The 23,960-nt window shown below is 39.3% G+C and overlaps 2 protein-coding genes and 1 long non-coding RNA gene across 12 annotated transcripts in view; 2 read left to right on the top strand and 1 right to left on the bottom strand.

The window, feature by feature from the left end:
* LOC135247811 (CD209 antigen-like protein A) overlaps positions 1-6,742 on the top strand; it is a 190,285-nt gene extending 183,543 nt beyond the window's left edge. For all 8 annotated transcript variants that reach the window (XM_064321689.1, XM_064321682.1, XM_064321684.1 and 5 more), the window contains one exon: positions 6,565-6,742. In XM_064321689.1, the coding sequence (XP_064177759.1) occupies positions 6,565-6,703 (139 nt within the window). In that variant the 3' untranslated portion in view covers positions 6,704-6,742. The remainder of the gene's footprint in view (positions 1-6,564) is intronic.
* LOC135247814 (uncharacterized) lies at positions 158-5,503 on the top strand. 2 transcript variants are annotated; one of them, XR_010328307.1, is made up of 3 exons: positions 158-550; positions 4,545-4,646; positions 5,350-5,503. It is a non-coding gene; the product is annotated as an uncharacterized LOC135247814 (long non-coding RNA). The 2 variants fall into 2 exon arrangements; XR_010328306.1 differs by having other exon boundaries at positions 5,389-5,501.
* Positions 6,743-15,739: 8,997 nt separating the features above from the next.
* ptges3l (prostaglandin E synthase 3 like) lies at positions 15,740-23,343 on the bottom strand. Of its 2 annotated transcripts, none has more exons than XM_064321698.1 (8): positions 23,159-23,343; positions 22,796-22,909; positions 22,154-22,220; positions 21,715-21,813; positions 17,300-17,389; positions 16,554-16,616; positions 16,314-16,338; positions 15,740-15,937 (listed from the first exon to the last, which is right to left on the bottom strand). In XM_064321698.1, the coding sequence occupies exons 1-7, from the start codon at positions 23,185-23,187 to the stop codon at positions 16,330-16,332; spliced, it is 471 nt and encodes a 156-aa protein (XP_064177768.1). In that variant the 5' UTR covers positions 23,188-23,343; the 3' UTR covers positions 15,740-15,937; positions 16,314-16,329. The 2 variants fall into 2 exon arrangements, with proteins under 2 accessions (XP_064177768.1, XP_064177767.1); XM_064321697.1 differs by having other exon boundaries at positions 16,311-16,338; positions 23,159-23,342.
* Between the last annotated feature and the right edge of the window lie 617 nt (positions 23,344-23,960).

Raw genomic sequence — 23,960 nt, forward strand, 5'->3', positions numbered from 1 at the left:
GGAGGTACAATGCCGTGTTTGGCTGTTTGATTTTGGTTGAGGTCACCTTCTCCCACTGAGGAAGCAATAGAAGGGTGAAGTAGGTGGCCAATGAGATGAGAGCACAGAGTGCACCCATCACTCATGGGAGTTGTAGTATCACCACACATTGATTTAACTTTCAGATGGCTTTTGTAAACTACAATAATTTTTTAAATAGAAAATGCTACTGGAAGGTCACCTGCCAAAGCGCCTAGTACGTGAACAATTTACACACCAATGCTGAATTCTACCCACATTTGCGAAGGGGGGGGTGGGGGGATATTAATGTCAAGCCCTGACCAGCTTCCTGAATGCAATTTCCTCTTTCTGCTCAAGTACCACAGACCACAGTGACAGAAAATATATAAAATGAAATGCTGGACGGAGCACTAGCAGCAGTTGTCAGAAATGGCAGCATTGGTCTCCAAAGATTCAGAGGGTATATACACTGACCTGGCCAGTCCAGACCAAGATGTGTACAGCACACTGGGCCAGACCTCACTCAACAGCCCAGGAGCTCAGCACAAAGGTAAGAACACCTGCACAGTGTATTAAAGAGCAGCACACAGGTAAGAACACCTGCACAGTGTATTAAAGAGCAGCATAATCAAGAGATCATTGTCGCTTTTAAATGAGCTTGTGGAATTTTTTTTTTTATTACATCAGTAGAACGTAGGGAAAACAAAATAGAATCCACAAATTATTTTAGTAAGAGTTCAATCCTCAAGTGTGAGCTGTGAGCTCATAGCTCCATGCTTGCACCTAGAGCCGAGCTCCCAGCTCCCAGTTTCCTGATCTGAGCTCGCACCTCATAGCTCGCTCATCCCAGCTCCCAGCTCTCAGATCGTACCTATCAGCTCACTCTTGCCCGAAGACCTCTTGTGTTACCGTATATTACATTAATTTGGAGAAATATTAGAACATATTGTGGCAGGCTCACGGGTGTGGGGTTTCCACGTCACCAATTCGATAACTAAACAAGCACACGAAACACAACTGGAGTGAAATTGGGGGGATTTATTTAGGGAAAATTTACACAAGGAGGGGAAGGGGGAAATTCAGCAACCAATCCAAAGTCCACAATCCGTCCTCGTTGTACTTTTCCGTATTCCAGGGATATCCAAAAAACCAGGTCCTCAGCCAAAACAGTTCGGTACACAGCGGGGTTTGTCAAACAGTCCGGGTCACAACAGGTAATCACACAGATATTTTTAGCTCTCACTTAGTCTCCACAACACGCGTTTCCCTCACGGTACTTTGCGCCGTTTGTGCACTCCGCTTCCCCTTTTATCCCTCTGCACTTAATGGCTTAATTAAGCCCAGGCTTGCCTCGTTGGGGCAGGAAGTCCATATAAGGCTCAGGGGTGGAGCCAGCGGGCTGCAACGTATCTGCCCTCAATTACCACTCCCCTCACCTCTCCCTGCCGTCTGCCACAATATCAATTATTGCAATGTGCATCATTGTAAAATGCAAAGGGAGGTTTATGCTGGAGTTCAAAATTTTTATGTTAGAATATAATTTTACTACATATAATTGTCAAGAGACCATTAGAAAATGCTTGTTTTTGTAAAGGGGTTAAACGGGGTTATTCTTGGTTAGTTTGTGTGGAGCTCTGAATGACGTGTGGTGATTTTGCATTTAGGCTTATTTGATACTATAAAATAGAAGTAGGCGTATGGATTTTAATTGTAATTTAATTAATGGATTAGGATAAACAGCTCATATAAATGGCGACACTCATCCAGAAGCATGGACGTGGGGTGGGCATGTAAGTTGCAAAAAACTGGCTGTGGTATATCATTACATTATTACATTACAGGCATTTAGCAGACGCTCTTATCCAGAGCGACTTACACAACTTTTACATAGCATTTTACATTGTATCCATTTATACAGCTGGATATATACTGAAGCAATTTCGGTTAAGTACCTTGCTCAAGGGTACAACGGCAGTGTCCTACCCGGGAATCGAACCAGCGACCTTTCGGTTACAAGTCTAGTTCCCTACCCACTGTGCTACACTCCGTCCTTATCCAGGTGTTGATGGTGCTACCGCCAAGAGGTAAATATTTTTCTCGACTTGTAGTGGTACTGGGCCAGAGTGTGCAGTCATAAATGTTGAGCATTGCCATTCATATTAGCCAATTGAAGACACACATATACACAAATTTTTTTAAAAAGTGTTTATATGTCATTCTTTCTGGTTGTCTGTGACTGTTGGTCCTAATTTTCCATTGACTCAGTTGTCATATATATTTTAAACTGTTAAGAGAACAGTTTTCGTGACGTCAAGAAACTTGAATGTGGCAAACCACCAAGCGTTTCTTAAATTGAACATGAATCTGCTGGTGTCTGTTAGCATAGCTTGACTTTACCACTCTTCCCCAAAAACTGTTTGCCCCAATATATACATAGCCTCACTCCTCAGCCTGACTTGGCTGGCTTTTAATTACTATTATTTTATTTATTTAAGCTTTATTTATACTGGGTAGGTTGACTGAGCCTGTATGTTCTTTCACAGCAATGCCCTGTTTCACACACACTTAGATACCCAACCACACAAATAAATGCCATAAAATCAATAGTTCAATACAGATAAAAACATAATAAGTTCAGAAACAGTTTTAGTGACCAATTGCATGAAGTTCTCTGCTTTTTATCACTGATTTAAATTCTCAAAGAGTTACCAGGTCTGTGAACCGAACCTCCCTCTGTAAGCTATTCCAGGCAGATAGTGCAGAGAAGTTAAAAGCCTTTTTACCTAGCTCAGTACGGACAGTCGGAGCCTTCGTTATCAAAGTATCTGTTATCCTTACTGGTATGCACTCTAATTCTGGGTCAAATAGCAAGAAAGGTAGCTCGGAAGAATACCCAAAATTGTCTTGTAAATGAAAACATACCTGTGGCTAAGTCGATGCATGGATAGGGCGAGCCACCCAAACACTGAGTACAGTGAGCAATGATGAGTGAGGCTTCTACTTGTGATAAATCACAGGGCTCCATGATACACTGTGTCTTATCATGTGAAGACGATAGTAACACAGGTTACCATAATCACAAACTGGCAATAAGGTAGCTTTGACAAACGTAAAGAGGAACTCGATTTATTTCTAAGGTAAAAACTTAACTTGCGCTTCTTGATAGCTAAAAGACCACTGATCATCAAGAAAGAAACCTAAGTATAGACTCTCACAGGCTCAATAGATTGGCCTTGTAAAGTGATAATACTTTGTTTTAATGATGTGTAGCCTACGTACAGTACTATTCAATAAAACCATAAACTTGGCTTTTTCAGCATCCAGAACAAGTTTCAGGTGGAAAAACTGAGCCTGCACCAGATTAAAAACATGTTCCAGTTTCTAAAGAGCTTTATTCAGGGTAGAATCAAAACAGTATACAGCTGTCAGCATAAAATGAAAAGCAGCATCTGGAACATTTTCACTAAGACAGTTTATATAGACAGTGAACAAGTCACAGGAGTAGATCTTCAGACTCTTTGAGAGAACATTTGAATCTTCACCCTGCTGACCTACACATTTTGTCATAGGTCCTCTGACATTCAGATATCGCCATTCCCCCTGCCCTGTATGCCCACTCCTTCACTTCAGTAGTCAAACTGTATACACCAATATTGGTTTAATTGCAGTTTAGACCATAGTAAAATGTTTACTGAAAATAAAACTGTTTACTGTTTAGTGAACCTGTGTTTTTACATTAACTGAAATGGCACAACCAAGTACTGAACTGCAGAACTGAGATTTTTATTTACTGTGCAACTTGTACATACAAGTCCCAAGAGCAGGATCAGTGATGCGTTATCTCTGTTACCATGTAGGTACACTGTTTATTTATTGCATACCACAGCAATATCAAAAGCACATCCTGTATTTTGTCTTTAAAATATTTTAAGTTTTGTGTGTCTCAGGCATTGTGAGTGCAGTGATGGACCCCACTATCTGGATAATGCTTGTGTGTTCCATCTGGAAATGTGTGACCGGCCACCATTTCACCTGTGGATTGAGGGAGGGTTTCTGTGGACAGGTGTCCCCTGCTCTTTGCTCAATAGTGACACTCCTGGTCAGATAGGAACCTGCGATCTCTCTGTGCCGGTTGCATAGTTTTCCAGTGCAGAAAATGCATGGCATAGAAATGCTACAATGAAAATAAGGGGTAGCTGACTGCATGCGCTTGTCTGTTGCCTCCTGAATGGACAGAGGCTCAAATCCTGCACACATTTTTTGACCTAAGTCACATAAAATTGAAATAGAAATGGAGTAGGCCCACACTCTTATATTTATTTAGGAGTGCAGGCCTCCTGTATTTTTATTTGGTGAATATTTGCTTGTCACATTGGCGAATATCAGAGTTTGCAGTAGTGGATTTTTATTTGCTGTTGTAAAACTTTAGTTTATTGCAGTATGTTTGGTTTGAAATTAAAATAAAAACTAGCAACAAGAACAACTATATGAAACATCAAAGAAATGAGACATTCTGCTTAACTTGTCTGTTTTCTTGACCACAGAGCACAGTGGGCAAAGCTCATATCCCTACAGACGGGTTGCAGTGGGTCTGGGGCTGCTGTGTGCTCTCTTATTGGCTGCCACAGTAGTCTTGTGTGTCCTCTGTGAGTAACTGTCTGTGTCTCTTTACTATGATCCTGGTAAAATGTCATTTTAAAGTAAAAAACAGATCTGTTCTGTCATTTTACAAATGAATATCATATAGTGGGATTAATTTTTGGGCTTTTGGGCAATCCCCTCTGTTATCAACCAGCTATTGATGTAGATTCTATTTTAAGAAAAATAAATGTTTTTAAGTAATAAATTAGTTACTACATAAGAGCTAATATGTGATGTTGATGCCTTGATCATTGTTGGTCATTATTTTTCTCCAAAATCCATCCAACACTGTAGTCTTTACTTTGAAATTTTGCCTAGAAAAAAATTTATAAAAAAAAAAATCTTACATAATTTATATAATTTGTCACCCATCTGTATATATATATTTTCATTCACATTGTTAAATGTATACTGCAATATTCTTATAAAGCCCAAATAAACAAAAAGATTGTTCATAATTCTCTAAAACTGTGTAAATTGAGTTAACAACACAAATGAAAAATTATTAAAAAAACTTTTTTCCTAGTTTGCCTAAATGTATTCATTCACAGTTCACAAACTTAACAAATGATGTGGTCAACCTATGGGCTTAAGCTTCTGTTTCCACAGATTAGCACAGTAGTCTGTACCATACTGAGGTGAAATTCTGTAAAACTCCTTAATCGATACTTATTTTTCCTAAGGAATGCATTTCCCCTTGTGTATTAGATACAAGTCTATCAAAGAACTATTCAATGTTGGAGATAGATCTGGAGGAGCTCAGAAGCAACTACAGCACCATGAATACAGAGATAGTCCAGCTACAGGGTAAATACAATGAATTAAGAAACTCCACTTTTTGTAGCAGTACTGTCCCTCCAGTTCACAGTGAGTGGTGCTACTCTGTTGTCCATCTGCAGGAAAGCATTTACTTTTACACTGTTACATATGAAAAGATAATTCTCAGAGTCTGCTGCTTGTTCTTTCTGTACAGGCAGTGTGCCTAACCCCTGTCCACAGGGCTGGGCACAGTTCTCTTCGAAGTGTTAATACTTCTCTAATGAGGCGAAGAACTGGACAGACAGTCACAGTGACTGCATTGAAAGGAGAGCTGACCTGGTGATTATAGAGAGTGAAGATGAACAGGTAAGGCTCTGTAAAATAATTGTGAATGATTGGGTAGAGATAAAACTGACAACATGCATTCATATGAAGCCACTGTAAATGTAATTATGTTTCTCATCTTGTGTTGGTTCTTACAATCTAACGTGTTCAATATTACCACTATGAGTGAATCGCATTTATCAGTGGGGTGTGGCTCATGCTGTAGCTCTGTATCTCACAGATCCAGAAAGTGTCAGTGTGGACTGTTTGTCTCTCAGTGTCTACATCTACAGAGTGAGCAGTGAGGGTCATTCTGTGTTTGTTTTCAGCGTTTCATCAACAAAAAAATAAAAAACCTCACCTGGATTGGACTGAGTTACTCAGTGGATAAGGGTTACTGGCTCTGGGTGGATGGAACCCCTCTGCAGGAAGGGTAAGAATTCTTACAGAAACAGCACAGGACGTAAAAATATAGACAGACACAGTCACGTAAAATTTTAAAACAACATCTTGGCAGATCAGAAATTTTAATGTTCCTCTGATGGTAGTCAGTCTAAGGTTTGTGTTGCTGCAGTGAAATATGTCACTGGGTATGTTTCTGGTTATGATAGTGCATATGTGTACTTTACCCTTTTTATCTTTAATATTGTTCTGTTTGTACAATGAGGTTGATTTAATGAGTACAGCTAATCCAGAATTATCTTCCAACAAGATATATTTCCGCTGTCTGAACTCTCTCATAGATGGCAATAGACAGAGAATGAGAAGGAGTCACTGTATCTCCGTAGGAAACAGCAGAGAAATACAGCTTCTGTGTCTCAGTCTTTGCTTCCTTTACAGATTCTGGGGGAGTGGAGAGCCAGATGATGAGAATCAATATCATTGTGCCCTGATTGGCACTACATTGAATGCATGGGAAGCTTTTTTCTGTTCTAATAAGCAAAATTTCATCTGTGAGACTAATGCTCTGCTCCCCTAACCCATTTTTTATCATTGTATGTTTTTGGTTCTCTCATCTTGTGAGCCAGGTCTTGTGTTGACCACAATGTTACCGTTTCTGTTGGGAATATATGGAATATACATACTGCCGTCTTTACTAGAAACGTATCTGTGAGACTAAGCTTTATTAAATGCATTGAAATGACTGTACATGCAGAGTAGATTTAAGCTATTACATTATTGGTTCTATGGACATATTGTAAGTATAAAAAAACAAAAACTATACATTTTAAATGGTCCTCATCTTGCTGTTGTGATATTGTAAATTGAAATTGAGAACAGCAGTCACTGATAAAAATGCAAATGTGTTCATTGGGCCTTATTTATCAATAATTTTATAAATATGCACATAAGTTTCCCCGTAAAATTATACAAACTAACAACTGCCGCTGCATTTATCAAACGTTTGGAGGCGCTTAGTTTCAATCGTATCCCCGTGCGTATGTTGATAAATCCCAATCAGTCGTAAATTGGAAGCGCGTTCACGGTCGCCTCATAGTAGCGAACCTCACGCGATGACAGGGGGTCGGCCAGTGGGGTCATCAACCACTGCTTCAGCGGGTAACCCATGTGTTGGAATGGCATAAATCTTCTTGTTTGCCTCGTTAAGTCTGGCTCTACGATGCTGCACAGTCTCAATTTAGAAGGGTTCTAGGGAATTGGAACCGACTCTTGAGCCACTCGTCATCCTCGGCAAAAAAGTCACACCAGTCCCTGAAAATGCGATCTCGCCGAAGTGCTCTCGCCAAATTCTCTAATAGCGCAAGGTCCGCCATTGCAAACTTGGACTTAACAGCATTTTAGCCATTTAAATAGTATTTCTCATCAAGTATCTAAAAAATATAAAACTGCAATTATGAAATCATAGCAACTCTTTGTAATGCTATTACTCATTTCAAACATTTGTTTCACTTAATTAAAATAGTATTCGCAACCAATTTATGTTAATTTCTTTATAATTTATCTTTCTGTATGATATTTCTATATTTCATGACAAAAAATTTGGAGACAAAGAAGCCCATTTAATGACCGATTTCATCAATAAAAGTGTAAAATTCAATTTAAAAGACGAACAGCGGAGTTTACACACACTCTGCGTGTGGTCTCAGGTTTTTGTAAATTTCCTTTGCACGTCCGAACAAGTTGGACTCCCTAAAAATTCCCAGTTTTCATGTGTAAATGTTGGTACAAAGAGAAATTTTTTTCGTATGTTGCTTGATAAATGAGGCCCATTGTGTGAAAGTATGAGCTAATAGAAAGTGCTCTCAGTACCTACTTACTCAGTATCTCATAAAGGCTCTCCAAACAGAGGCTGTGTCCTAAAGACATAAGCCACATGTACCCACAAGTAAACAAGTGGTATGTGACTCTATGACTTAAATTCAATAAACATTTATCCTCAACTCTGACTTACAAGTAATATCCTTGCTTTATAATCCTTGCTGCAATTGATAGTCAAATTTAAGGACTAATGTTTATTGAATTTAGGCTTATGTGGTTCCTGTGTTACATTAATCTCAATCTGGCTGTATCACAGAAGCAAGTCCACAAGCTAAGAGTGTGTGTAAATGTTACATTAATACTCATAAATACCAAACTGATAAAGTACTAAAAATGATATTCCATGCATTTTTGAAGACATATAAAAAATGTATTAAACTGTGTCAAGTAAAGTTTTTTGTTAGTTTGCTTGCTTTCTTTGTAATCATTTCCTCATCACTTCAACATGAGCAGATCTTACATGATAATCTGAGAAGTGGTGCAGTTCAGCTACAGTTTCCTAATTTTATTGGCAACCAGCACTTTCCTTAGAAGTGGTGACTTTCACACTTTAAAGGAAGTTAAAATAAAAGCTTTACGTAGTATATATAATGCTTTCATAAACTTGACATAATGGCTTCATGCATAACCAATGTTGTGCTTCATAAAGGGTGGCAAAACATCTTTTTATACAACATTATGCCAAATGTGACATTACCAACAATATCACCTGGCTAATGGCTAAGCATTATAAAGGGTGCGTAAAACCTGCTTATGTAGGATCCTAGGCTAACTGTGATATAACTCATGATGTCACTTGATGTCATGAAACAGTCCAAATCAACCCGAGAGAAGTGAGTCCCCTTGAATGCTGTTACAATTTTACTAAATGTACAGTAAATTACAAATTTAATAAATTAAACACAGTACGTATACACGCGCACACGCACGCACACACGCGCACACTTAACCAGCATTACTTTGCCACTCTGACACATTAACTTTGTACTCATAGTTATGTCAGGTGAACACTTATGTGTAATGTTATTAATTTGAGTTAAAATATTGTGAATATTATATGTGAAAGTATATTATTTATGCATATAGTGTTCACGTTTAGAAAGGAAGAAATGCCCTTATGTTTATCATTTCTGTCATTTTCTCTTTTGTACTCATAAACTGAAAAGTAACACTGCTACCTTGTGGCTGAGTGTAAAATAGGTGGAAAAAACCCACGATAGGATGAGTGTGATTAAAAAATTTGTGAAACAATGGAAGACAGATATTCAAGAAGAGTGCAAACCATGAAAAAATGCAAACACAAACCAATTGAAAGAAGGTCCTCATTATTATCAGATCACATCTTTTTTATTTTTAGAAATACTCTGTTTTCTAAGAAATATGCAGATGTTTACATGATGCTGTTTTATTCGTTGTTTATTGGTGATCACAAAGCTGGTACTTTGGCTTCTTGTACATGCTAAGCTGCTACTCAATCCTGGCCCTGGATCTGTAGCACAGCTTTCTATGCTATATCATGTATAACATCTGGAGCAGGAGAAAGGCATTTTAATTGTGTTATCGCAGGATCAACAAGATGGAAAACAATCTCAGAAAAGATTGTTGAAATTGATGCGCGATTTCATCATGTCTCATGAGTGTATTTGAAAATATGAAAAACTGGAAATTTTTAATTAGTGCTCTCATATTGTGACTGGAAACCTGTGTAAAACGAATAATCAGACCAGCTGTAAGCACGATCTCTTTAGAACTATATATATATATTTTTTTTTTTACATTTTTTGCATTTTTTTCACTTGCATAAAGTTCATGCTCCTTTATGAATCATTGTTGTTTTCTGTGTCTAATGCTGCAATTATTGTCAGCTGCAATGAGTATAGCTATCGCCTATACACATTTGGTTGTACAGTGCTGTGTTTGGCTGTTTGATTTTGGTTGAGTTCACCTTCTCCCACTGAGGAAACAAGAGAGGGGTGAAGCAGATGGCCAATGGGATGAGCACACAGAGTGCACCCATCACTCATGGGAGTTGTAGTGTCATGTGGTATCACCACAAATTGATTTAACTATTTCAGATGGCTTTTGTAAACTACAATCTCATAAAAAAACACGTTTTCAACGTACAAAAATGCCAAGTTACTAAAAAGTATTGATATCAAAATGACGCCAAGTTACAATACTATGTACAATGTACAGAACTGCTGCTGAGCAACGACAGGAAGCACATTTCTCCAGAAAACATGTTTATACTTGCTTCTGAACTGAATTTGAGTACATGTGCAAGTTATTGTATATTTGCTACGTACAATAAATACTGCATGTAAAACACATATTGTACATACATACATAGAGAACTTCTTTATCCGCATGGGGACATTTCCCTGGCAGCACCTTACATTTACATTCACGAACACACTTGTACCAAGAAACATACTATCATTCACGCAACAGAAAGCCTGGGCAGCGAAATACATAGGCCTACATACCTATACAAATTGGACATACACACACCTATTCAATCAATCTTGACTGTGAGAGAGCCATCCACACATATGTTTGGCCTGTCCATGTAGTGCATGCTTATACACAGGGCCAAGTGACTTGAAAGAACTGAGGAAATATTGGGTAGCATTGCTTTGAGATACATCTTATGTCATTTCGGTGAGGCAAGATAGCCTATATTGTTTGTAGTATCGTAACTTGGCGTCATTTTGATATCAATACTTTTTAGTAACTTGGCATTTTGTTTTTTTATGAGATATCAGTTCTTTTTGCAAAGCGTTTTATTATGAGAGTGAGAAATGCGACCCTGCAAGAAACGGTTGTGGATTATGGCTATCGTTGTGTGAATCTGTACAGTCTGATGAGCGTGTACCATTCAGCAGTTTCGGTTTGCTATATATGTAAAACAGTGGCTGTGAGAAAGGATGCAGTGGCGTAAGCGTAAACGCATCAGAAACGCAGATGGAATATGGTATGTACTCACGGATTTGACGTCCATCCAACGAGCCTTGACTGACAAAATAATCAACACGCCCGTAGAATTATAACTCCCTAGGTCGCAACTTGTGTAGCCTTCTGTCCTGCTCCGTTGTCTCTTATTTCGTGGAGATGCACTTTTAGTGTTTGTAAGGTTTATCCTTCTGTCCTGCTCCATTGTCTGTTATTTCGTGGAGATGCACTTTTAGTGTTTGTAAGGTTTATAAGGCATTTTGATAGGCTTATCTGCAGGTAGGAATCCTCTTCGCTGTTTTGCTAAACTAGAACCGGAAAACATGATAGTGGAGAATAGGAGCAGACGCATATGTCCCAGCAGGCTTTGCATATGAGAGAATAACAAGTGTGAGAGAAATTAAAATGAAATTACGAAATTCTGTAGTTGAAGCAATATGTTTTTAGCAGAATGGGCATGTAGGTGAAGGTTGACATGATCACGGAGTATAGTGCGAAATAAATGGAGTGACCATGAGCGAGTTTATATTCCTTATCAAATGGTATATATAACAGTCGGTATTGAACATTAGTTGTTGAAGTGGAGGGTTAAATAACATTGTACGCATTATTTGCCTGTAATGTAATCTATTCTACAAATGTGTTTTTCTCATGTTCAGTGCTAGTAGTTATACTTATGAGTGAATCATGATTTTAAATGTAATGTTTTAATGCGGAGTTGCAGAACGTACATACGTAGTAATTGTGTGTAGCCCATGTGGCTAGATAGAGAACAGGGCGAGGTAACATGAATGTATAAACGTGGCGTTTGCTGATATGAAGGTTTTGTACGGTAGCCAAGTGAAGAAATATAGTTAGTAGAAATGGCACAGTGGTGAACTGGTGTAACTTTTAAATAAAAGGAATACATTTGCGTCATGAAATGCATATGGGTGGCCGTGAGTGAGTGAGGTTTACCAGTCTGTGACTTCGTTAGCTAATGCCATAGCTATGCAATGCGTGAAATATCATTAGCGAACCTGCCGGTGGTTTTAAAGAAGAACACAAGCCAGTAAGCACAGAAGAGCTTCCGTTGAATCCATATGGCTTAGCAATATTGTAGCCGGTCAATAACTGAACGTACAGACGGTAAGTAATAATGCATATATTGTGGCGATCTTGCCTGTGTGTAACTAAATAATTGTTAGCTTGTTAGCGGTTAACTTGTCCCGCTCCGCGATCGTGTAAATACTCGTTATTTTGAATGTGTGTAGCCTGCTAGGAATCGCTTCCGTAGCGCTAGCAGCCCTCGGGTTTATGATTTGCACCGTCATGTTTCTGTCATTAGTCAATTAGCCAATACTGTTGTTGTATTCCCTGCCTGTCTCTGTTTTGCGTGTCTCGTGCTGCTGTTTCCCGCTGTATGTAAATCCGACCTTTGTGTGATGTGCCGTTAAGGCTGTGTGATTGGTTAGTCCCGTTGCGCCGGGGCAGCCAATCACGGCAAACGGGGTTTGACAAAAACAGGCTTCGCCCAGCTATGATGGTCAGTCTACGAATTACCGTTTTGAAGAGATGTCACAAATAAAGCAAAGCTCCCCGGGAGCGATTTGAAAACAGCCAAGCCAGTCTCCGTCTCTGCTTCCTCGCGAAATCGCCACAATATCTTAGCAATATTGTAGCCGGTTAATAACTGAACGGTGAACGGCGGGTAGATATGGTGCAAAAGCAATAATTAAGAAGTAGTAGACAATTATTAGTATACATTCATTTGGCAGATGCTTTTATCCAAAGCGACGTACCATTTCATGGTCGTAGACAACTGCTAAACACGGGTTCAGTAAGGTACAGTACTTATTTTGTACAGCTATTTCTAGCCAAGCTATTTCTAGAACACCTGAAACAGTGGTGAATCTTCCCCGGAGTGGCTGGCCTGCCAAAATATCTCCAAGGGTGCAGCGACAACTCATCCAGGAAGTCACAAATGATCCCAGAAGAACATCCAAAGAACTACAGGCCACTCTAGCTTCAGGTAAGGTGACGGTCAGTGTTCATGGCTCCACAATAAGGAAACTGGGCAGAAATGTAATTCATGGGAGAGTATGAAGGTGGAAACCACTGCTAACCAAAAGAAAGACTACTTGCCATTATTGAAGGAACCATGAATTCTGCACTGTACCAGATAATTCTTGAGGAGAATGTCCAATCATTCACCGTTTTGGAGTGGCCGAGTCAAAGTCCTGAATTTTTTATATTTTTTTATTTTTACAGTTGGCGATGGAAAAATTGAGCAGGCTTTCAGTGTGTGCGAACTTTTTGACAATGCCTGTCCTGCCCCCAAATCCCTTCAGTTTAGTTTCACCTGCCCTACCCACCCTTTAATTGCTTACTCTTTTACCTCATCTCCAGTCTCCCCATTTGATATAACGACAAAACTGAAACATATTGACCCTATGAAATCTGTTGGTTTTGATTCTATTGACCCCATTCTTCCTCCAACTTTCTGCTGACCTGATCTCACTGCCTCTCTCTTACCTCTCTTTCCAAACATCTGAAATAGCCAGTGATTGGAAAACTGCATTTGGGCTGCTGCTTTTTAAATGCAGAAACCGCTGACCCTAATTACTACTGATTAGGGATAGTGGTCAACTACTTTTCTAACCTCCTACCAGACTGATTATAGTAGTATACATGGCCTAAATCTGAAAAGCATCTGTCTGCAAGGCAATATCTGCCTATTTACTTAGCCTGTGAGGCTGCATTAAAAATAACAAATACAAATAACATTAAGGGTGTAGGCCTATGTTTTACAACCAGCCTCAAAGGCTGGAACTGGAACTAACCTTCCAACAACTGATCAAAATGGGACAAATAAGCGTTAAAGGAAGATGCACAGTGAACCAGCATGCTTAGTAGTATTTTGCTAAATCTGCCTCAGAAGTTATATCAGCTACTTTTCTAACCTTCTACCAAAATGGTTCTAGTACTTACAACCTCTGTGGCAGATATGAAAGCATATAAGCATAGTTAATTTACTCCTTTCACATTACATACGGGATTTATTATCTTATTTAACAGACTGTAGGCCTAAAGAACGATAGCAAGAATAGAACAGAATACTAGGCTACTGCTAGGGGCAGTGAGGCTTTATGACCTCCAAAATGGGTGGAGCTATCATCATCATGGATTCACTGATTCAAATGAATCTGTGCATTGCTATGAAGGGCACTGTCTTAATTGGTTCATTGGCTGGCAGAAAGTGGTAGTTATACACATTATTTGTTCATGCATTTGACAGATTCCGAGTGGAATAATGAAGTATCGTAGGCTACAAATAATGAAAATATAGAAAAAAAAGGGAAAATGTGTATATTTTTTATAATGATTAACGTTTACTGAACATTTTTAATGAACAACGGACAGACTGGAATGCAATGTACATCGGTGAGGTGTTGATTTCTTCCTCCCGAAGGCTTTGCATTTTGATTTTCTGCATGCCACATTGAATTAAAACCCACGTCTCCAAAAACAATTCATATATCGTGATCTGAGGCCAGACCTTCATATGTGTGATTCATTATATCACTGAAATTATTTTAAAAAGCATTCTTTTCTAATGATCCAATATGCACTACATGGCCAAAGGTATGTGGATGATCGGTTGTGTTATGGCATCAGAACACTGGGGTGATTTAAAGATGTTCAGTAATTACTCTGTCATCCAGAGAAACGTAAAACGCTAATGATGGCAGGAGACATGAGAGGTCATGTCAGAAGCTGTAACACTCACTTAACAAATTGCGAGACTTAAGCCTCACTGTGGAGATACCATGCATTATCGGACAGTCATTAATATAACCTTATATAGAGCCATTTCTGAAAAGGTTAATAAAGTTGGTAATTGACAGATGGTAGCTGCATCCATTGTGGGTTTCTGAATACTTTTCTCACAACAAAAAAGTATCACAATGGTTGTGTATCTGTTGTGGTTATTAACAAACTTAAATGTGTAACTTGAAAGGAAACAGACCGCAGAGAAGCTCTGACAGGAGTTGGGTGTTTGATAGATAAGTAGATGATAGTATGATTGATAGATAGACAACATAGATGTATGAAGTCATACAAACCCAGATTACTATTGCACACTTAAATTCAGGAAATAAGGGTTTAAATAAAGGGACAATTTAGTTCCAATTTATACCATTATCTAACTGTACCTCTGTGTCATCTAGAGCTATAAAATACATTTCATATCAAAATGATATTCTTTCGCCTTGTGATCTTGACCGGTCAAGGAAATCCCTGTTCATATTCAGTTGGTTATGACAGTAATATTAGAGCCTGGATGCTTATAATTGGGAAATGGGTGGTGCAGAACTGTATTCAAGTTGTATGAACTCTGCACACTAAACACGTAAAATAAAAACTTAAAATGAAACTTAAATAAATTAACGAACAAGTAAATCAACATAAGTGCTAAACAAAAAATTAATCTAGCTTCACAAGTGACACAATGCTGAAGTTTAAACAGATCACAAGGAAAAGCAATGCTTGTGTCAGGTAAATGACATTGTATGCACAACATCCTTTTAAGAATGTTTGAGGCTGTTATGGAGAACTTTTTGTATCCTCAACAGTCCTCTTTACTGACTTGACAAGTAGTGAAAAACTGTTCTGGAAAGCACCGACACAACATCACCAACTGCCATTTCTACGAATGTCGCAGTGCCATAATGCTGTATACAGTGAGAGAGAAACGAAAATGTAAAGATATGCATCCATACATCCACTCAGACAAAAGATGCTGTGTCTTCCATTAGATTTAATAAATAACATGAAAAAGAAAATAATCAAAAGTATTCAAGTCTCAACAAGCAATGTGATTCTTTACAAACAATTACATTTTTTCAAATTATACTGAGAAAGGTATGAAACATCATATCACAAATTATTTCGTCTCCTTGCAGAATCCTTTTTCCAAGATATCAAATTGGGAATAAACCTAAAGGGGAAACAGTAACACAACAGTCTCAGAGAAATATTATGAATTACTACATGGTCTGAACTTCTGAATAACAGAGAATATACTGAAATATAACCCCATTACATTTATGGTGCAACTCTGGTTTTCTTACTTTTGTCAAACTAGTGAACTTGACTTATTTCTCATAAATAATAAAGCCTCAAAACATTAGTGGCCTTGCTCCAAATATAAGTGGAACTGTTGAGCACAACACAGGTAAATGCGTTAGTACACACAGTGACAAAATCAGTGTAAATCTAAATAAATAGTATTCTTTCCAAACAGTGTAAGCATTAATGTGATTTATACACCTACACAAAAGTAATATACATTAGCTGTATTATAATGTTACCTTCTTCATGTTTTGAACCTCAGTCATCCTGTGGAGAGAGAGAGGGGCAAATTATTACACTTTAGTATGGTTGATGGGACTGAACTTCTCATTGTCATCCCTTGATTTCTATCTTTGCTCCAACTGATGCAGTATCCAGTTCGTGACATTAAGAAATGGGAACACTCACATAAACTCATAAATTAGTTATAATACAGTCTTTTGTTCTTTGCAGCTATTTAGGCGTAAGGTACAGATACTAACATCCAGATCATCAAGGTCATCCATCACCGGGGCTTCACCCTTTTTGGACATATCTTGCAGCATCTGAAATAGAACAAGCATTAAGCTCAGTCCCACTGTTAGATGAGCCTTGCTAATTTAATAATTACAGTTCAAATCACAGAAGCACAGCAGAAACTACAACAGTGGAAGTGTGTTCACCGCATAATGAACTGCTTTAACTGACCAATAAGGCCCTTAATTATGGCAAAAACCAAAGTAGCTTCCCAAGAGCATGGTTGGCTATCCATGCAGCAGATAGTTTCCTGAAGATTTTTATTAACATTTATTTGACCTGGTTGGTCAACTGAAATCTTGGGTGTTTTTTGTAGGGATGACATGGGGAATCAAAGTTGGCAGTAAAGCAAGAGAATGGAGGGGGTGATTAGATGGTCAGGTGTATGGAGCCAGTTTTTGTGGAAATTTGGCCAGGCCAAATTTCTATTTCAGGAAGTACAGTGGCCTCTTTTTAATGATCACAATAACTCAAGAACTTGGTTCAGTGACTCATCTGATGGACTTACGGTCGGTCTGGAGGGAATTCAACCCCCTGTAGCTCAATAACACCTCTTCCAGCTGCAACACGGTTTTCCTAGTTGGCCTCCCATCCAAGTGCTGACCAGGCCCATACATTCTTAGCTTCAGCAGTTTGGCCTGAGAAATTTCCAGGGTGGTATGGCAGAAAACATCGGGGCGGTTGTGAAGTACTGGAGCGAGGCCATACTCACGTCCATATAGTGCTCGTACTCCGCCATGCCTTCATCCTCCTCCTGTTCCCAGTCTCTCCAGTTGTCAAAGTCCACTGCCAACCAGCTGGGCTGCAAGAACATAAGGGAAACTTTTAATGGTAATCAAGGTGCATTGTGAATTAATTATAAACAGCTGGAACTTAAATGACATAATGTACAGGGATAACACAACTAGAGGTTTACAGTTTCACAATGAGTTTAAAAGTCAAAATGTATCCTCACATATGGTAGCTGAAAGAAGAAAAGGCAACAATGAATTGCATATGAATAAATGCTTATTGCTAAAAAAAAAAAAAATCAAGTCAAGATTTTAAAAAGTTTTTAATAAACATTTAATGTATAACATCTTATCCTTTTCTGTGGGATTTGCAGAATTACTTCTGGGAACCAAATAGTCCATAAGTAGCTGAGTTTTCCACAGACCCTGTATTTTCAACTCGAGTGGCTCTAGCTGGTCACAAGGCAATTAGATATGATTAAGGGTTTATTAATTAGAGACAAACCATCATGACTTTAGTGCAATTCAACAAATTATCTCATTAACACAATAGATTAACCTAAGTAATTCGGTCCTCTTCAGTTCTCCTTCAGATATATCCACAAAAAACTAAAACCTCCAGTCATCAAATCATATTCTGTGACTGGTAAACAAACTATATTGGCACATTATTCAGAATACTACTGAACGCTTTTTTGATAAATAACGTGGCAACAGCCTGAAGCACAATTTTACGAATCCACATGAAGTTACACATAATGACCTATAATTACACTATTTATATAAATTACTGGCATACTGCTGTAGGCCTGTTTTCAAAGAAGAGGTGGTTTCAAGAGGAGGTTGTATAATTTTTTTTAGCCACAGAGGGAAATCATATCACATAATGAGATTTACAAGAGCACAGGACCTATTTGTATAGAGGGGGCTTTCCTAATTTCAGTTTCATGCACATTAGTCGATATACAGGCACATACCGGGGTAATTTATTTCTTTGACATTTGATTGGTGCAGATTTTTTTTTTTTTTTTTGGACTCTATTCTCAGACATAGGAGGATATGCTTAATTTCCTACAGAATGACAGTTCAGGTTAAATTATTTTCCCATTGACCCTTGTGAATCTGTAATTCTTGTTATAACCAAAACAAGCATTCCAGAACTAGATTACATTAGATCTGCAGGGAAATGCATTTAGTTAATTAGAATGCTTCTAGAAGGGAGACTTTGGTATGCATCGTAACATGCAATATGCATGTGCAGGACCATGTTTTCACAATCTACTTGTTCATTAAACTGAAGAGTATTTGGACTCATTATTGCCTTGAGCGACACAAGAATAAAAGGACAGTAAAACAATCAATGAATAAACTAACTTAAGCAAAACACTAAGTATGCATCCACGGCCTATTTCATAAGTTCTTTATATTTACTAGGCGTTGTTGTTTTAGGTGGGCACTGAACGTTGCTGCCTTTTCTACTTCACTTGACTTCACTCATTTGAGTTCACAGAAAATATTAACACACTGGTGTGAAAAGCTGACAAAAAGGTCCCAGCTAGCACTGGCCAAACCACAAGCAACCAGTGTATAAAACCATTAATGTTTACACTATTCGGAAACTGTTGTGAAAATAAACAATTTAATAACTGCAGTGTTGCTAGATGTTCACACGTTAGGAGGTGTCCAATACTATGCACTAGATGTTCTCTAGTTTGACGATGTCAACACAAAAGCTATATTCTACATCATTGACTTGGGAACACCCCTGCTGGGAAAGGACCTTGTTACTGCACTGCAATTATGCGCAGATGGCAATATTTGGATGACGTCATCATTTTCGGTCGCACTGCTGAGGAACAGGACCGCAACCTCACAGCAGTTCTGCAGAAACTCAAAGATGCAGGCCCGCGGCTCGACGATGAGAAGTGTCGCTTCAGACAGACGAGTCTCCGTTTCCTGGGACACGCTATCAGTGCCGCCGGTGTTCTCCCCGACAAGGACCCTATTTTTATACGGTCTATGCAAGGAACACATCGAGGCCATCCTGAATGCGCCTGTACCTGCTGATGCTCCTATGCTGCTCTCATTAGTGGGATTACTCTACTGGTTCCCCAAGTTCCTCATGAGCTATGCTACTGTAGTAGAGCCAGTGTACGCGAGTGTCAGACGAGACACAGACTTTGAATGGACGGACAATGCACAAGAAGGTTTCATGACGGTGAAACTTCTGTTGTTTGAGAGCCCCGCGCTCGCTCTATTCAACCCTGTCTAGCCTACAGTTATACCCACGGATGCTTCCGATTATGGATTATGAGCTGTTTTCATGCAGATACACCCAGACAATACGGAACAGACAGTTGCTTTTGCATTGAGGACTCAGCGCAAATACAGTGCTCCACAAATGCTATCTCGGCTGTGTTTGGGCCAAGGATAAGTATCCATGGGTCGCCGCTTCACACTGCACATAGAACAGCAAGCCCTGACTACTCCGATGACCACCGAAGGACTTGGCTGTGCTGGCATGCATATTGCACACTGGTCGGCTGACCTACTCTGCTTTGACTACGATGTGATCTACCATGCTGGCTCAGAAAACTACACCGTGGACTGCCTGTCTTGCTTGCCCCTGCCTGCTCATCATGATCCTGCCCTGGATGTGGATCCTGAGATGGTGGTGCTGATTTCATATACCGTAAAAGTGCTCTCTCTTCCACTGACTTTCAGACTGCTTGCTCTGCCTGCCCCGAAATGACAGCACTGTGCACAAGAATCTCCTGCAGCTGGCCTCCTTCAGTGAAAAACATCAGCCCTGACATTTTTCCCTTCCACCGCTTTCAAAATGAACTGTGTGTTAAAGATGACTACATTACATTACATTACAGGCATTTGGCAGACGCTCTTATCCAGAGCGACGTACAACAAAGTGTATAACCATAACCAGGAACAAGTATGACGAAACCCCTAGAGAGAAGTACCGGTCCAAGTATAGGGAACAACCGCATAGTTCAACTTGGACCCTGATGGTTAAACTGATTAACACTAACAACGAGAACGGCAACAACGCAATCTATGGAAAAATAAAAATAAATAAAAATACAAGTAGTCGTTAAGACAGGCGCATCAACTAAGTCACCTATGAAACAGCTGCCTAGTTACAACCCTAAGTTTTAGTCATTTACAGGGGGGAAGGGAGGGATGGGGAGCGGTGCAGCCTGAAGAGGTGGGTCTTCAGTCGTCGTTTGAAATGGGTCACAGTCTCAGCTGTTCTGACCTCCACAGGGAGGTCATTCCACCATTGTGGGGCCAGAACAGACAGGAGACGTGTTCTGGAAGTGCACTAGGTGTTCAAAGGGACACGATTTCTTTTGCCAACTGCTTAAACATATAACTTTGGTTACGTTGGTGCGTTGGAGTCACCAAGTGGTCATGTGACCTAAACAATGCCTACAAGACTTGTACTGATGGCCAAAACATGGTTCCGACTGCAACAACAGTACAACAGTACTAAGTACTACAGTAAGTGGCCCAAAGTTGCTTTTACGCCTGCAGTCACTACTGTGTCTGTTATTTTCAAGTCTTTCCTCAAATCGGTTTTCAGCCAACATGGTTCTTGTTTGCCTCTTTCCTCTGACAGTTCCTTTAATCTACCTTTACTGTGTTCCTGAGTGAGAGAAACATCAACCGCATTCCCTGCTCTGTGTACATCATCTAACAGAACTATTGAGCACCAGAACTGATTGTTAAAAGAATGCATCCAAACTTCAATTGCTCTGTGTACCCCCTGGAAAGCTGCTGTGACTAAGTTCCTACACATTTACCATCATACACCCTGTGCTACACCTGGTGTATCACCATTTGAACCTAAGACGCACACACTGAGTGAGTGACCCTACAGTGTCTCCAGAGACAGTTGCTTGTTCCAAAGCTAGAGTCAGACAGAGACCTAGCTGGCTAAAAAGACTATGTGACAGACAAGGTAGTCATAGGCTGTGAGTTATTGCTCTCATGCACGTGAGTTATTCCAAATGTGTAACATTCTCTGTTACACTTGTTGCTAGACATTACTCATGTGATACTGACTGAACTGGTAGCAGTGAATAACTAAGGTTGATGTTGTTATTGGTTATGTTTGCCTTGCTATAGTACTAAATACTAGAGGTATTGTTGCTATACTGTTCTATGAGTTACATTATATTGTTATTACATACAGTTGATACTGATGCTATAACATAGGCCTACTAATGCTGATCTGTTGAGTTCTTTCAACTAAGAGGGGAATATGTTATATCCAGTACTATCTGCTAGATGTCATACTCCATTTGCTGCAGACTGCCATCCACCATACCCTTGTGTCTGCTCAGATTGCATATCTCATCTGTCCCCAGTTATTCTGTACCTTAGCTGTGTCTTTGGTCAAGCGGGGCCATGCGACGTTCTCCTTCACCTTCCTCAGCATGACGTTGATGGTGCGGTCATACTGCTTCTCTCTGGAGTCCTGTTGGTAAAGCACAAGACACCAATGTTCAGGTTATCTGGAAGTGGTGAATTCATTGCTTTCATGAGCAAAAGAATTGAGGTTAAAATGTCAAATAGAAAATTATACTATTAACTAGGAGAAAATTGTTAAGGTAATAAAAAATGTTCAAGAGTAAAGTAGCTCAGCTCACTGCAAGATGTCTTTTTTTAAAGAAAAGCCTGCAGAACAACATTCCCTGAAGCACTCATCTTAAGAATGGCTGTTAAGCAATATGCCAGCTGTTTAAATGGCACCATTGTGCAAAATACATCACATTACGTAATACGTCCCATTGAATCCACTGTGTGGAAGTACTTACAAATTTCTGTATCTTATCGTAGAAGTAAATCTCATTGTAGATGTTGATGTCATCTCCTGTTTTGCAGCTGCCCAGAACACAGAGATATCAAAATTCCGAATATAATGCAATACAGAACAATATTTGATGTGTTATTATGGAACTGAACATGACATTTTTGTGCGGAATACCGTAAATATTCCAAAACACCAGACCTTTTTACACCTGGTTCCCAACCGTGTTCCTGGAGATCTACCCTCCTGTAGGTTTACAGGAACAGGGTTGGGAACCAGTTGCACACACACACAATCACCTATGTGAAAGCTCTCACATTTAGTCTTAATGAAAGACTAAATGTAATGGTATAAACCCAGTACTGAGCCCCTCGCTCAAATCCTCCTCTTTATATCATGCTAATGGAATGCCACAAACACCAACATTACAAGGCTGATCTCCACAAATTGACAAACGTTTTAAAGCTTGAATGTGTTCGTGAAATGTTAACCGAAAGTATTTTAATTGCCTTTCAAATAAAAATGTTTAGATGAGTAATTTTCAATTGGAATTGGCAGTCAATAGCAGATCATGTGATCAATGTGACATACTGACAAATGACTCACTGTAACGGTCAGCTTCGCTGTAGAGCCAGTAGTTACTACTTACCTCAGAATCATTTTGTCATCCTGTATGTCCACCACAAGATCTTTGCTTTTCTGCACCATGAAAGTTATCGTGACATACTTCTTCCGGTCAAACCACAAAGTTTTGGCTGGTTGACTTTTGGAAAAACAAGACAAGACAAATAATAATCAACTGAGCACCACTTATTTCTTAATAGCTTAATATTATCCAGTATGAACAAAATCCATAAGAATGGATCATTTTCAAGCCAGGTATTAAATGGTTTTATGTAAATGACATCCTCAGTGCGTATACTATACTAACAAAGAACACTTTCATGTGACCAAACACATGCTACCTACCACACGGTAATGTAATATTTTTGTTCTGTTTAAGGATACGTACCTATCATCAGGCCTTATGATCTTCGGCATCTTGATTCTTGACCGGGAATGAAACTAAATGGAGACAACTGCTATGAAATGGTATGTTAGTAAATCCAGTCTTCCAATGTGGCTCTCCAGGCTACTGAGGAAACGTGCTCTCTCTACAACTCTGCCTGTAGTGTGCCAGCTTCAGGCTATTTTTAGGATGGCTCATATCAGCTGCCTTACTCCAACCCCCCACTGCCCTTTATAGCCCTTCCAGCAGACCACCAGGGAAAAACAAAGCACTTTCTAGAGTTTTCTGGAGCCACTCTTGAGTGTGCTCTAACTGCTGACTGGGGAGGGGGGGCTCGGCCAGCTTGCAGGGCGGTGATGGTGGACACAGCTGTGCGCCAAAAGAAATTCCTCAAGAGACAGCTGCTTAGAACACTGAAGAAAGAGACATTACGGTGAACAAATGGGGTGGTCAGATGTCACCTTGAGGTAATTCACAGTAACAATAACATTTTAGTGCTTTTAAAAAGAGTCAAAGCTATGGTCATCTGAATAAACAGGATAATCCACAATCCCTAGACACTGGCCCTGTGTATAGTTATGCTTTAGAAATTAATGGTTGTGCAGGGCCTACAGTAAGCAAGCTAAGCAGTTCAATATAAGAAGTTATATTGCAAGTCTTCATGGGCGTCCACGTTCGCCATAAGTTATAGCTTTTTTCATCAGCCCTGCTGCAAAACAAATGGGGTAATAAAAATATAAGGTGATATGGTTTCACTTTGGTTCAGGATTTGAAGGTTTCACTGCTTGATCAAAGCCATTACAGC

The sequence above is a fragment of the Anguilla rostrata genome, chromosome 2 (assembly GCF_018555375.3).
Source record: "Anguilla rostrata isolate EN2019 chromosome 2, ASM1855537v3, whole genome shotgun sequence".
NCBI classification, from domain to species: Eukaryota; Metazoa; Chordata; class Actinopteri; order Anguilliformes; family Anguillidae; genus Anguilla; species Anguilla rostrata.

What these genes read in the sequence shown, in the direction of transcription:
- ptges3l (XM_064321698.1), bottom strand. Translation starts at nt 23,187, where the DNA reads ATGCCGAAGATCATAAGGCCTGATGATAG. An exon ending in ATCATAAGGCCTGATGATAG is followed by an intron (nt 22,910 to 23,158) that starts GTACGTATCCTT and finishes TTTTTCCAAAAG; the next exon opens with TCAACCAGCCAAAACTTTGT. An exon ending in TGACCAAAGACACAGCTAAG is followed by an intron (nt 17,390 to 21,714) that starts GTACAGAATAAC and finishes ATGTTCTTGCAG; the next exon opens with CCCAGCTGGTTGGCAGTGGA.